The sequence below is a fragment of the Arachis stenosperma genome, chromosome 9, assembly GCF_014773155.1.
Source record: "Arachis stenosperma cultivar V10309 chromosome 9, arast.V10309.gnm1.PFL2, whole genome shotgun sequence".
Taxonomy (NCBI): Eukaryota; Viridiplantae; Streptophyta; class Magnoliopsida; order Fabales; family Fabaceae; genus Arachis; species Arachis stenosperma.
In genome coordinates, this window is record NC_080385.1 from 160,258,842 (window position 1) to 160,274,193 (window position 15,352).

Consider the following 15,352-nt stretch of genomic DNA (forward strand, 5'->3'; position numbering starts at 1 on the left):
CTGACGTGTTCGAAAGCACTGGCCTGAAAGCGTTGAGCAAGATCCATTGGCCTCCAAACCTTCAATTCAAATTGGGTCTCCTTTCAATCGCCGAAGACCGACGAGCTTCTCTCAATTTTGACGCTCGTGGACCTCAATGGAATTTGATCGCTCCGATAGCAGTGGTGGGTCATTCCAAAAATTTCATCTTTTTCCTTCCCTGTTTTCTTTCTCGATTTTTAATGTTTTCTTAGTGCTTGTAATGTGTGTTGTTCTTGGAGACTTTGGCCTTTATGGGCAGTGGATTGCTTCTGAATTCTGATGAATTGTATTCTTACTTTAATTTATTTTTATTTTCATTAGTTTTAGATTATTTGAGCTTTGTTTAGTTACTATAGTGGTACTGGACTGAAATATCAACTCTCTAATTCATGAAGAAACCCTTTTCGGATTGCTGCTCTTATTGTTTCAACTTGCAAGTTGATGCTTTGTTCCTAGAAACTGCCACATTGTGGGCTTTTACCATTTAAGATGATTTTAACTCCATATTTAGATTAATAATTGCAGCTGCTTTGTGGTGATGGATGTGTTTGAATAAATCATGACTAGAAATTGATAAGTGAACATTTAATGTAGACCTGTGTATTTGGCTAGCAATCTGTGTTCTTTTTGCTAAACCTGATTTTTGTCTTACAGAATGATTGAGGTATTGAGTTAAGAGATTTGTTTTGTGCCACAAATGATGGGTCCTGAATCCTAAAAATGAACATTATTGGTGCTTTATGGTATTTTTCTTGTCACTTATGTGTTTTTGAGCATTTCACATTCTTTCACAGAAAACTCATCCAAAGAAGCAAGAATAAGAAATAAAAAGCGAAAAGCATGTACTTGCTTTGCTTTGTCCTTGAAATGTGTCATCGAGTGAACAAAACAGGTATTGTCATAGGAAAATTACTGTAAAATTAGATTGCAAAGAGTGGAAAGTATAATCTTTGAAGTGGAAAGCATCGCATGCACCATGTCCAATTAATAACACAAACTATGATATACTCGATTTGTTTTCTAAGTGATATTTGCAGCAGAGGGAAATAACTTAACTGATCCAAATAAGTCCTATAGCAGGATTTTGTGTAATTCTTTGTCCTTAACATCACCTGTGTTTTGTTCTAAATCCAAAAATTTTCTATTCAGCATCAGTCCTCCTTGATGTCCATAGTCATAATTGATGTGCAAAATGGAAATTAGAAACCATGTCAGTTTTATGCTCTGTTTTCATCTGTTTGCATGATAAAATTAAATATCAAAGGAAAAGTTCGGGTGAATATTTCAGATATGAGAATCGGCATCATTGATGAAATTTTATCCCGTTTTGACTATGCCGTATGGATTTTAGTATTAAAGAGGTTACTAGCATATTAATCTCCAATGTCTTAAATGCCTGCAGGAACAGATGATGATTTTCCTCCTTCCCATCGAAACAAATTCAAACAAGCAGATCATGCAACCGGAAACGGAAGATTAGCAGCTGTAGGTTCTGGTCCATTTCCTAGGGTGCAAAATGACATGGAAACCCAAATCCACAACATTGAGCAAGAAGCATACACCTCTGTTCTGCGGGCTTTTAAAGCTCAATCTGATGCAATTACTTGGGTATGCATGTTTTTTTATTCGTTAGCTTTGTTTCCTATGGATTGTGTTAGATAGGATTAAAGGTTCTTGTCTTTGTACATATGCACTTCAGGAAAAAGAAAGTTTAATTACAGAGCTTAGGAAGGAGCTCCGTGTATCAGATGAAGAACACAGAGAACTTCTATCCAGGGTCAACGCCGATGACATCATCCGCGAGATAAGGTCATATTATGTTTTGTCATGCCTTCTGCACAGTTTCTGTATACCATTGAACAAAACGTGGTTAGTTCTGCATTCCAATCTGGGGTGTAACCTATTGTGCTGTTAGGGAGTGGAGAAAGACAAGTGGACTCCAACCAGGCGCAGTAAATACTTCTCAACCGGTTCACGACCACATACCCAGCCCTACTGTTTCTGCTCCTCATAAGAAACAAAAAACTTCACAATCTGTAGCTTCGTTATCATTGGGTGCACCATCACCAATAGTTCAACCATCGTCATCCACGGCGAGGCAAGGACCTCCATCAGGAGGAAAGACTAAAAAGCCAAAATCAGTAAGTATTTTCATATTGGAGTATCAAAATTACATGTTTCTGTTCCTTTTTGTCTTTTCTCAATCAGTAGAAGGAATTAATTGCTTAGTTCTTTCTTAATGAAGTCCCTACAGTTACCTTCTACAGGTCTTGCTAGCAGAAGCCAGGTCACTAATCGGGGGGGTTGTTCAGGTGCCTTCGCAACAAATCAGCCTCCTGAAGCAACCTCTTATGATCCTATGATCGGAAGGAAGGTTTGGACAAGGTGGCCTGACGACAACCACTTCTACGAAGCTGTTATTACTGATTATAATGCATCCGAGGTTTGTTTATTGTATTCTTCAAAAAAATGGAAGTAAAAAACATGAACCTCAGTTAATCGTTCCACTTAAATATTTGACAGGGTCGGCATGCCTTGGTCTATGATATGAATGCAAGAAATGAGACCTGGGAATGGGTCAATCTAAAAGAGGTTGTTTAACTGTGAGATCTTGATAATATGAAGAAATCCTTCTATTTTCATAGATCCACTTTCTGTTCCCATCTCTATCAAATATCACTTGTTAGAGTTTATTTAAGAGTTTGTCTGTTGTTGATTATCACTCACTCAATTGCATTCGATTCTTGTTATTAATTATCTATTTGATATGCTAGATATCTCCTAAAGATATTCGATGGGAAGGTGAAGATCCTGGAATATCCCAAAGAGGTGTTCGGGCTGGTCCAGGTAGAGGGATAAAGAAGTCTGTGTCTCGTGGTGGTGCCGTTACAGTTGTTGGGAGAGGTAGGGGAATGACAAAGGTTCTTAAGAAAAATTTCATTTCATCACAAACAAATGGGAGCAGGAGGAAACCTACAAGTGATATTGAGTTACTCCACACAGATACCCTTATCAAGGAGGTATTAGCATATGCATTAGGGCATTCACGAATTTTTTTTTTCCTTTCTTTTTTCAAGATACAAATATTTTGGCTCATTATTACCTGATAGAATGAAACCAAAGCAGGTTGAAAAGATTTTTAGCGCCAATCATCCGGATCCGGTAGATATGGAGAAAGCAAAGAAAATGCTCAAAGTCAGTATATAGTTATAGCATGTTTTCTGAATGGCCTGCATTTATCATCTTTAACTCGTCAGCAAATTTGATGGTTCAACTGTTGAAACGCAGGAACATGAACAAGCTCTTGTTAATGCAATTGCCAGGCTCGGGGATGCATCTGACGGTGAAAGTGGTAATAATAACTAAAGTAACTAGAAAATTTTTAATGTAGAATTGAATGGAAGTCGGTATTTCACCAAATCTGTTGTATCTTAATGATCGGGTATTACAAGAAAGCCAGCAAAACCATGGAGGCACCCTCTTTTTCTCTTGTAAGTTATAACTGTTCCAATCGCCAGCCAACATAGTAGTTGAGGTTAGCGTAATTGATGGCGAAATACAAGGATGTGAACATGTTTTTTTACCCTTTGTTCTGTATATAGACTATAACTTTCTAATTCCCTCTTCAAATACTTCTCCGGCACCATGTGTTGTCTTATTCTGATCCTCTATCCATATACGTAGTATAACCAGCAAGAATGTTTAACTTGTTGATTATGAGACACTTTTGTTCCTTCAACTCTGTTGCTTTAAACCAGATGGAGAGCCTCCATTTTCCCAAGTACAGTCCACAGATCGGGAAATAGGGCGGAAGAAGCGAAAGCATGATCATTTGGGTGGTGTTTCTGTTGGCAAGTTGCCGACGGATGGCAGTGCTTCGTCTGCTCACCCACGTGAAGACAGACATTATAGATGACTTAAGCAGGGGGCTGCAGGGCCTTTTACCTTACCACTGTAATGTTCAATATGCAACCGTTTCTTTTGCATGATATGCATGTATCTTATTTTACCTTGTTTACTAGTGTAGCTTTTTGCCATTAGAATTGGCTCCAATCTAGTGAAACATCATATGTATGTAAATCTACTGAAACATGGCATATGTATAACCTGTAAATTATTAAACTTGAAAGGAAAGGATGGTTCTTGTGCTTGATCTGAATTTCATTCATTAAGAAGATTGACACACAAGACAACACAAATTAACAGTCTAATCTGCAGATCCAACAAGTTATAGGTTTATGTACATAATAAACTAATCCCAATCAATTCACACACAGCAATAGGAATCAAACTGTTTGGGTTCTATAATGATGCAGCGAATTTGACAATGAGATCAACCATCTGAGCATCATAAGCAGGCCCTTCCATTTGGAAATGGCCAACTCCATCGATGAGGTGCATTTCGACGCGACCGGCGGCAGAACTAAGCTTATTTCTGAGCTGCTTGACACTGGTGAATCCATCCTGTGTTCCCATAATGAAGAGTTTTGGTTTCTGGGACTGTATAATAGCTTTGTGGTGTCTTCCAAAGAGGATTGATGCAGTGATTCCAAATGGATAACCAATGCTTACATAACCAATGACTTGTTCTATCTTATCAACAGCGGAGCCAGCAATAGGAGCACCTGCAATAACAAAAATACAAAACAAGTCTCAATTTGTCATTCATCCGTTTCGATCGGTGACAGAAACACATGAAATCAGTTGTATGAAACCCTAGGGAGCAAAAAGATTCCATTGAGGATAATGAAAACGATGAATTGAAGAGATGTGAGAGGATGCTGACCGGCGGAAGAACCAACCAAGAGGATCTTGCGGAGAGAGAGGTGGTTGGAGACCCAATTAGAGACGGAAACGACGTCGTTAACTTCGGAAAAGCCGGTGAGAGAAGCTCTGCCAGTAGACCTGCCGACGCCTCTCATGTCGAAGGTGACGGCGACGTAACCGTTTTCGGCTAAACCGGAGGCGATCCCCTTGAGGAGGCCCTGCGAACCACCCAAGACGGAGTAGGGGTGAACGAGCACGATGGCCATGGTTGGGGATCCGTGTCCCTCTGACGGTTTGAAGAGGCGCGTGCGGAGCTTGACCCCATCTGTGGAATCCACCATGAATGACTCCACTGTGTAGTTCGACATTTCTATTCTTGCTCCTCACTCAGTCGTGAGCTTCAACTGTTACTGTTTCGGAAACTTAATCAATTGGGTTAGTTACACTTATTGCTTGCTTGCTTTAATGGTTTTGGGTCACTCTCTCATTTATTCGCCACCTCCTCCACTTTCTTCTTCTTCTTCCATCCTCTGCTTTCACCAAAAATGTGTCCAATTTAGAAAAGTACTAGTTTCAACTGACTTTAATTTTGATGCTTCAATTAAATTTATGTATTTAAATTATAAATTTTAAAATATTTGTTTTTGTTAATGTAATAATATACAATGTTTTTAAATAGGCAACAATACCTATTCTTTGGTCACAATTTAAATAGGCTAAATTTCCCAAATAAGTTACAAGGCATTGGTAATAACGACCGTTTAGGAAGCTTTAAAAGTAATTTTTTTGAATTTTTGATTTATAAAAAATAGTAGTATTAATATTTGGTGTAATTTTAAAATCAAAAATAATTTTTTAAATTGACTTTTTAAAAAATTATTTAAAAACTTGTAAAAAAATTAAAAAAATAACTTCTCTCACATTATTATTATTTTTTACTATATTTTTATAAAATAAGTATTTTTAAAATTAAAAATTTAAATATAAAATAATTTATTTATAAATTATTTTTAATATAATTATTTATTATTTAATTTTTTTTTTTAAATTTAATTAAATTGTTGACTCAAACTGAACCAAAATAGTATGGATCAATCATAGTCATTTTTGCATATAATAGCTCCCTTCCCTGCAAGTTAATCGAACAACTAGTAACCTTTGAGCCAATGGTTTCTAAGCACTCAAGTTTTTTCATTGATTTTTGGTTGGTAGTTGGATTGATTGAGTAGCGGAAATTGCTTTTCTGCTCAGAGAAATATAGATGTCATTATTAGAGTCCAAGGGCGAAGTTAGGTAATATTTCGCGGGGGCCAGGATTTTTTTGTTTTGTTTTTTATTTTAATAAAAGATAATTAAAAAATTAATTTAAAATAATAATTGAGACTTAAACTTATTTTTTGTAAAATAATTGAACATATTATATATTAAAATAATTAAACACAAATATTTTAAAATTAACTTTAAATATTATAAAAACAGATTATTGTATTTAAAATCTATAAATATTATTCAATTCTTTTTTAGATGTTTTTTGTAAAATTATAACAAATTATTAATAAAATATATTTATGCTTTATTTAAATAATTTAAATCACAATTATAACTTATGTAATAGAAAAATCAATAACAATATTATTAAAATTGAAATGAATTAAAAAATTTATAACTTATATAAATAATTGAATTGACGATTTTTTTTTAATTCAAAGTTATTTATTATTAAATTCATACTGAAAGTAGCTGCAATTGCCATCTTTAATTCTTTTTAAAAACCTAAATTACTATTATAAAATTATGTTATTTTATCATTAAAATCAGTCGTCCAATGCAACAAGAAACATCACCCATAAAACATATAGATCAATCATGTGAGGTACTAATACATTGCTGATTGTAGTACAATATTATCATCTCATATAATATGATAGACTGTATATAAAATTGACAATTGAACAACCAAATTAAGTGGATTCGCCTCTACATATAAGAAAGACGCAACGTATAATCGTGAAAAAGATATGTAACAACTTTCATTAAATTATATTTCTAACAACGAAAAAATTAATTATCTACTTATCCAGACAACATATATAGTATCGGAAATGGAATTTATATCTAAAAAATCAAGAATTCAATCTCTAATAAATCTAAAAAAAAAGATAAAACAAATAAAAAATTATACAAAAATTAAACAACAAGAAAAAACTCAATCGTGACATTCTCTAATTTACATCCAACTTAGTAGTCAAAATAAACAATAATATTGTGTCACGCATGATTTTTTGGTCCTTATAATTTTTATGGCAATCATAGTCAATAATATCGATGAGTGGGGCTGCACCTCTTATATATATATAGTTATATTCTTATCCTTTTTTTCACGGTATTTTTGAGCGATCAAAAATTAATTTATCATGAATCAAAACAATATTAATTAATAAATTATTATATATATAAAATAGAATTTAAATTCTTAATACTTAATTAAATAAATTAGTAAACTAACAACTAGATCGAACCAATTTGGTTGACCCTTCTTATATATGTTGCGTGATACAATATAATGGACCTTAGCAATTATCATGTTAAACGTTATTACTATAAATATGGTCCCTAAGCATTATAATTGCGGTCCCCCTAAACCTAAAGTAATTAATGGTCCCAAAACTCAAAATCCTTGCTCTTTGACGGTACGTACGTACACATTTAATTAGTTAATAATACTATATAGCTACAAATCTCCTCCACCTTTTTTCTACAAATCTATTATGTTTTTCATAATGTTGGTTTTATTAGTAAATGATTGATAGCACTGTATGATATCTATCTGGGTTTCCTGAATCCGATCCTGATCATGAAACAAAAAAGAAAGACAAAAGATTACAAAGCATAATGGGAATATATTCTTATTATTAGTTATTCAGACCCTTAATTGATAGAGACTACTTAGCTAGCTTGTTTCTAGAGAGAAAAAACAGCACCCGGAAACAAACATGCACTAGCCCCTCAAATTCGAGTCATTATCATTTGCACTATAATAAATTAGTATAACGCTTAATCTAAGACCTAATTTCCAAAGATATAGCCATATATGCGAGAATTATTGGATATAATAACTTTAATTTATCTTCATTCAAGTAAATGAAATATTAACTCACGCTGCTAGTCACTGCATGTAGATTTCCTTTTGTGTAAATGGAAATATTTATTCAACGTAACCATGCTTGGTTATTTCACTAGTAAACATATTTCACATAAAAAAAGTATATATATATATATATATATATATATATATATATATATATATATATATATATATATTATAGAGAAATAAATATGCACGATTTATAGAAATATATATTTTAGTTTTAGTTTTTAATATTACATTTATTTCTTCAGATATAAGTGAATAGTAAATGTGTAATTTTTTATTTTTTTTAATGGTATACTTAAATTCCTTTGTTTCATTTTATTTTATAAATCGTACATATTTATTTCTCTTTATAATAAATATTTTGTGTATATAAAATATATTAGTAGCAAGGTGAAACTATATAAATGAAACCGTATAAAATATTCTAATATGCAGTTTTACGATAGAAACAAGAAGCATATATAGAGAGGTGCATCCCAATCTCAGAGACAGATTCTCGCAAACAAAATGACAGGAATTGAAGTTATTAAGTTCGTTATTAACTTATGTGTACCCAAAATAAAACCTAAGACACGCAGTAGTTATCAGTTATATAAGTTACAATATACAATGATGGTAAATTAAATCTGTATTTTGATGGCAAATATACAAACCTTAACTCATTATTAAGATATTAACTATACTTTTTAGGGATGAGTCTACTTACAATTGTTTTTATGTAAAGTTGATAGTTAAGAATTGTCTGATTTAGTTAAATTTATCAAATAATCTAATAATTCTTAAATATGAAGTTCACATAAAGATAATTGTATGTGAATTTTTACCTAAATATATACATAAATATATAATATCTCCATTAATTAAATAACAGGTTTTCTCCCATAATGTCCCGTTAAAAATAATTATGCTCGAATAATAATAATAATAATAATAATAATAATAATAATAATAATAATAATAATAATAATAATAATAATAATAATAATAATTCAATTAGCTAATTATCTAAAATAAATGTAATTTTTCAAATAAAAATAAGACTATTAGTATTTAATAGATTTTTTAAAAATTTAAGGGAGATAATATGCATTATATATCGTATATTTATTTTATTATTTTATTTAATTTGGTTTTTTTCTTAAAGTTTTTTTACTATGAATATTATATTGTCAACTTTGTAATTAAATAGTAAAAAATATTTAAATAATTACTTGATAGGAAAAAGATATTATTTATATTTATATATAAAGAAAATTATAGTTATCAGATTTGAGTTTTTGTCTTTTTGTAATTATTCTTTTGTTTCTTTTTTAAATGATATATTCTTTGTAAATTTTTTAACTATTGAATGATAATGGTATTATATAAAAGATCATCAACAAAATGTGAGTTAAGGAACACAAAATGTCTGACAAGATTCTAATATTAATAATAAATATATGACAATGTTACGTGTATATTAAAAGGTTTAATTATTCTGTAGGTCCCTATAGTTTTACCAAATTTTCAATTAGGTTTCTATACTTTTTTTCTTTTTAATTGGGTCCCTGTACCTTATTTTTTCTTTCAATTAAGTCCCTGTCGTCGGTGTACCGTTTGAGATAACAGAATATTCTTCATAAAAAAGGAATATTCTTGGCAATTAGCTGTAGAGGCTTGGTGAAGTAATCTGAATTTTTTCCTAATACCCAAATAATCCCTCACATTTCATTCCTAAGAAAAAAAGAAACCCTAAGTTTCTCCTGTCTTCTCCGTCTCCTGCCTCCGTCGACAGCGTGTGTGTCTGCCATCGACTGCGACAGACGGTTGCTGGTGTCCCCTCCGTTGCCTTCTCTCTACGCTGGGCCCTTGATCGTTGTTCTTCTCTGAGGTCTTCTCCACGATTTGTCCGGCCAAGACGTCTTCCTTCCGTCGCGGTGAAGGCCCTCGCCTGGAGTCACCGTGCCGCACGTTGCCGAGCCTCCGACCACGCCTCTGCTCCATCTCCCTGCAGTCGAAGTTTCTGCAAGTAAGTGACAAAGAAAAAACCCTAATTTTTCAATGTTAAAAGTTGATATTTATGTTAATTTTTTGCAAAAAAAAAATATGGCATTGTTTGACTGTTGTTGCTGTGATGGTGGTGCTTTGAATTGATTCTATTTCTATTTTTATTAAATAGATTTTGCTTTCAATGGGAGATTTGTAAAAGTGTAATGTATGCTGATGGTTTCAGCTTATGAAAGTCTCGACCTTTTTTTCAAATTATGTGATTGAATGGAGCTACTATGGCATTGGATGATGAATTTTGTTTATTCTTGAATGTTGATTATTGTGGCTGTGCCGATGTTGCTTTAAATAGATTATGTTTCTGTTTTTAATACCTGTAGGAATGGGGGAGGAGGATTTTACCATAGACATACACCATGGTGGCAAGTTTCATGATTTAGGGAACGGGCTAGAATATTTGGGGGGAAAGGTATTGGAAGATATGCATTATGAGCTCGATGAATGGAGTTTGCAAGAAATAGTTAGTGAGTTGCAAAAGTTAGGGTACAAAGGGAATGCCAGGATCTGGTACTGTGAACCAGGCTGTCAATTGAGCTCGGGTCTCAAAGAGTTGATGAGTGATGGAGATGCCATGAGAATGGGTAGGTTATTAGTGTCGCAAATTGTTAAGCATTGCTCGGTGTATGTTGTTGATGGCTGTAGGGAAGGTAACGGTGTTGAGATATGTTCGAATGATAAGGACTATGTGCCAACTGAAGCTGAGTACAATGAGAGTGGTTTCGTAGAAGTAGAGGTTGAATGTGAATCAGAAGCGTCTAGTGAGGAGGATAGATTTGATGACAGTGCAGAGATGGAGACCACAAAGATCATTTTGGATTTGACGTTGAAGATGGAAATGATGGTGGAATTGGAAATGCTTTTGGGGATTTGATGGCCCTTTAAATGAATATGACAATGCTCAAATTGGTGGTGTTGATGCTGCTGTGAAAGACGCAGCCGTTAGGGATGATGTTGAGGTTGGAGAGATTTCCGAGGGTTATGAAACTGAAGATATTGATAGCTATGAGGGAGATTCGGATGATATGATTAAGAAGAGAAGATATCCTAAATACAATGAGGCTGAGATGAGTAGGGAATATATGTTTAAGGTGGGATTGGAGTTCAAGTCACTTGGTCAGTTTAAGGATGCTATTAGGGAGCATGCTCTGTTGAATGGAAGGGATATTAGGTATATCAAGAATGATAAGATTAGATGTAGAGTGGGCTGTAGAGGAAAGAAAGGGAAGTGTAGATGGATGGCGTTTGCATCCAAAGTTGGTGGTTCCGATTGCTTTCGGCTGAAGACCCTTAACGGAAAGCACACTTGTGAACGAGATTACAGCGGTAGGCTTGCATCAAGTAGTTGGGTGTCTAAGAAGATTGTTACCAATATTAGTAGGGGGGAGGAGATGAAGATTGCAACAGTAATTCAGACTATTCAGGATAAATACATGGCTAATATTTCAGTCACAAAGGCTTATTGGGCGAGGAGAAAGGCGCAGGAAGAAGTACATGGCAGGGCTATTCTACAATATGGCAAGCTCAGAGATTATTGTGCAGAGATTATGAGGACAAATCCCAGATCTACTACTCAGATTTTGGTTGACAGGCCTTCAATTACACACCAGCCAAGGTTTATGAGGATGTACATGTGTCTAAATTCTGTCAAGCAAGGCTTTTTGGCTGGTTGCAGGCCTATCATAGGAGTAGATGGCTGCCACTTGAAGGGTGATCATGGTCAACAACTGTTGGTGGCTGTCGGAAAAAATCCAAACGATAACTATTTTCCAATTGTTGTTGCTGCTGTAGAGGCTGAGACTAGAGACAGTTGGGGTTGGTTTATAAACCTGTTATTGGATGATATTGGAGATGTCAGTAGAAGGAAGTGGGTATTCATGTCCGACCAACAAAAGGTTAGCATTTGCTATTTAAATCTATTTTGATAGGCTTATAAAAACTGCAATGTAGCATGTGTATGATTTATGTTCTTGAAATCTTGTAGGCGGGCACATGCTGCAAGCTTTCAAAATGTCACATATATATATTCTTTGTATATCTTTATCCTGTTGTTATTTGTGTTTGATAATTCCATTGGTAAATGTGATTTTTCTAACTTGTGTGCAGAAAAAAAAAAAAAACAAAAGATGTTAGATCTTGTCTCTTTGGCCTCTTAAATTTCTGTTAACATTTACTTTTCTTCCATTTAATACAATTCAAATATATCCTCCCATGCTGAATGCTATAGTATAAGTTAGCAAACAATGCGAAGAAAGGCCTATGCCATAAAATTAGATGTATTATTTGTTGCTTGTGTTTGAACAAAAAACGGAACACAGCCTAACTTCCAGATTAGAATAGATAAGAATTGGAAATGATGTGGAACATTTGCCTAAATTTAAAATCAATTTCATAGTCAAAAGTCAAAACAGAGCATGCAATGAGGAAAAGAAAGCCACAAAGAAAAAGGGATGTGAATAATATATCTATAGTGTAGACCTCATTAAGCACCAGAATAATGCATGTCACTTTTCTTATCAAGTTTCTTTATTTGATTTTTGAGATTATTGAAATGTTCTGTCAGTAATCATGGTGGACCCTTAAATCATAGATGCACAAGTCTCATTTCTTTTGCATCGATTCATCATTTGATTATGTCTAAATTTGAAAAGTTATTTTTATGGGGAAAAACAAAAACAGTGATATAAGAATTTACCTTTTATTTATTTATTTATTTATTTATTTACTTTTAATATGATATATTGTAGCTACTGAAAATTGAAATTTAGCTCATATATTGCTGCGTTTTATAACTGAATTATATATGTTATGTTGCAGCTCTATAAAAAGTTATTATAAATGATATGATGCAGCTATATGAATCTGAATTATATATGCTGTGCTGTAGGGTTTGATGCAAGTTATGCAAGAGATGATGCCGGCGTTAGAGCATCGACTATGCTTGAGACATCTGTATGCGAATTGCAAGAAAGCATATGGAGGTGGGACTGTTTTGCGGGATCTAATTCTATCAATAGCTAAAGCTACATATGTTGAGGAATGGGAGAGGAGGATGACTCAACTAATGAATATCAACCATCAATGCTATGAAAAGTTATCATCATTGGATCCAAAGCTCTGGTGCAAGAGCCATTTCACGTTTCTTGCTAAGAGCGACATGTTGATGAATAACATATCTGAAGCTTTCAATGGTAGGATCTTGGAGGCAAAAGACAAGCCCATACTTACTATGTTCGAGTGGATTCGATGTTAATGGATGTCTCGGTTTGCTGAAAAAAAAGAAGAAGGCCGAAAAATATGAGGGTACAATCATGCCTAAACCCAAAAAGAGGCTTGATGTCATTGCTACGCGAGCTATGGAGTGGCAAGCAAGATGGGCTGAAGGACTGAAATACGAAGTTTCTCATAAGAACCGGATGATTGTTGAGAGGTTTGTGGTTGACTTGTTGGCTGGAACGTGTAGCTGCAGATTTTGGGGGTTATGTGGAATGCCCTGTCCGCATGCTTGTTGTGCCATATTCGAGAAAGGGGATAGTCCAGAAGATTATTGCAGCAACTTTTATAGCCCAGCAGCCTATGTTGCAACTTATGGTAACTTAGTTTCTCCAATCAATGGAGAAAATATGTGGCCGAAGGTTGAGTGTGACACCATCATACCTCCCATCTTTAGGGTGAAGCCAGGAAGACCACAGATGGTGAGGATCAGAGAACCTGATGAGAACCGTTCTCAGACAAAGCTAAGGAGGACGGGTTCATCTGTTACATGTAGCAACTGCGGCCAATATGGACATAATAGAAGGCATTGTCCCAATCCAATAGTGTCAGGTATCATGCAAATCTGAACCTACAAACTGTTGTTTTACTGTTTTAAATTCGAAATTATAGGGTATTTGAGGTGTATGAAAATTTATTATGCTGTGTTATAAATTGTTGTGAATTGATTTGGATTGCAAACAGATTATGCTGCCTTATAAATAGACTATAAGATGATTATCAATTGATTATGCTGTGTTATAAATAAATTGTAAATGGATTATAAATTCATTGAAAAAAGAGCTGAATATTCATGTTGCAATCTGCTGTTTACCTGATTTCAGAACCTGGTGTTGCTGCTGCCGCCAACGGAGAAGGTTCGAACGCTGCTGACACTGTGCCTACTGCTGCTGCTGCTGATCCTGCAGCTGCTGTTGACACTGATCCTGCTGCCGACAACAGATCCGGTGTGAATATCCGCAGATCTGAGCGAATAAGGCAAACAGGGGTAGGCAGGGGAAGAGGAAGGGGCAAAGGAAGGGGTAGAGGAAGGGGTAGAGCTACATCTTCACAACCACTCCCCACCACACCTGCATCTTCCCAACAGCTACCTGCCATACCTACTGTTGCTGCCTCCACTCAACCACTTCCCATACTTGCAACTTCAGCTTCTCAGGCTCCAACCACATCCACCGGTGCAGTGGCTCCAACCACAACCACCTCACAACAAGCCTTACCTCTTGAAGGGCCAGCCTCCCAGCCTCTCCTAGCTGTGGCAACTGCAAAATCTGACCAAGCACCTAAAGCATCTTCTCAACCTTTACCAAAGACAAAGGTGTTTGGTGTGAGGAGAAGTGGGCGGCTGAGGTTAGGAGTGATGAAGCAAAAAGGAGCACCTAGTCTACATATAGACCTAAGTGATGACTGAAGTCTCTTTATATTTATAGTTAGGGTTGTTGGGGTTGCTGTTAAATAGTATATCTTGTGATGAATTGTGTCTATGTGGCCACTGTTTATTATGTGAATAGGACCACTATTTTGATATTTTGTAATCAGGTTGGACCACTTTTAATTGTTGCACTTCTTGGATCTTTATTTTGGCTTAGCTATATGTAGCATATTATATGACCACTTATGTTATGATATTTTGTGTAAGTATGGTTTACAGGAACACTTAATGAAAATATCTGTAGCATATTTTCTAGCCACTTCTTGCTGTAAGTTGTTGTCAATTGTGAAATTTTAACTATTCAGATTGATAAAGTTGCTTCCCAACTATCATTTGTTATACACACAAAATACATCAAAGTGTAAAATTGATTCAAACTAAACTTAATTAACTTTAATTGGATTGAAGCGATACAATCTCTTATATTACAACTTCATAGCACACATAACTCTAAACTCTTGCAAACCACATTCCAATTATTAAGACTAGCAAAAACATAAATAGCATATATTGCATTTTACATTGAATTTTCATATTGTCATCCAACCTCCGAACTTGTTCTTGGAGAATATTCAACTCATCACATAATCTACCCACACAAGCATCTATTTCTTTGCCTTCAACAATTAATCTCTCCATCTCCACGTTTAGCCTCTCTATCTTTC

The 15,352-nt window shown here is 34.6% G+C and overlaps 3 protein-coding genes across 8 annotated transcripts; 2 read left to right on the plus strand and 1 right to left on the minus strand.

The window, feature by feature from the left end:
* LOC130950495 (protein EMSY-LIKE 3) lies at window positions 1–4,073 on the plus strand. Of its 6 annotated transcripts, none has more exons than XM_057879008.1 (10): window positions 1–164; window positions 1,424–1,629; window positions 1,721–1,830; window positions 1,937–2,162; window positions 2,276–2,464; window positions 2,545–2,613; window positions 2,796–3,041; window positions 3,148–3,216; window positions 3,310–3,373; window positions 3,780–4,073. In XM_057879008.1, the coding sequence occupies exons 1-10, from the start codon at window positions 137–139 to the stop codon at window positions 3,935–3,937; spliced, it is 1,365 nt and encodes a 454-aa protein (XP_057734991.1). In that variant the 5' UTR covers window positions 1–136; the 3' UTR covers window positions 3,938–4,073. The 6 variants fall into 6 exon arrangements, 5 of the variants coding, with proteins under 5 accessions (XP_057734991.1, XP_057734995.1, XP_057734993.1 ...); XM_057879010.1 differs by having other exon boundaries at window positions 16–164; window positions 1,430–1,629; XM_057879009.1 differs by having other exon boundaries at window positions 16–161.
* Window positions 4,074–4,323: 250 nt separating this feature from the next.
* Window positions 4,324–5,375, minus strand: LOC130950497 (uncharacterized). The gene is made up of 2 exons (XM_057879013.1): window positions 4,808–5,375; window positions 4,324–4,646 (listed from the first exon to the last, which is right to left on the minus strand). Exons 1-2 carry the CDS (start codon window positions 5,154–5,156, stop codon window positions 4,324–4,326), a joined length of 672 nt encoding a protein of 223 aa, XP_057734996.1. The 5' UTR covers window positions 5,157–5,375.
* A 5,635-nt stretch (window positions 5,376–11,010) lies between these two features.
* Window positions 11,011–13,238, plus strand: LOC130950329 (uncharacterized). The gene is made up of 2 exons (XM_057878836.1): window positions 11,011–11,880; window positions 12,873–13,238. The coding sequence occupies exons 1-2, from the start codon at window positions 11,011–11,013 to the stop codon at window positions 13,236–13,238; spliced, it is 1,236 nt and encodes a 411-aa protein (XP_057734819.1).
* The last annotated feature ends 2,114 nt before the right edge of the window (window positions 13,239–15,352 follow it).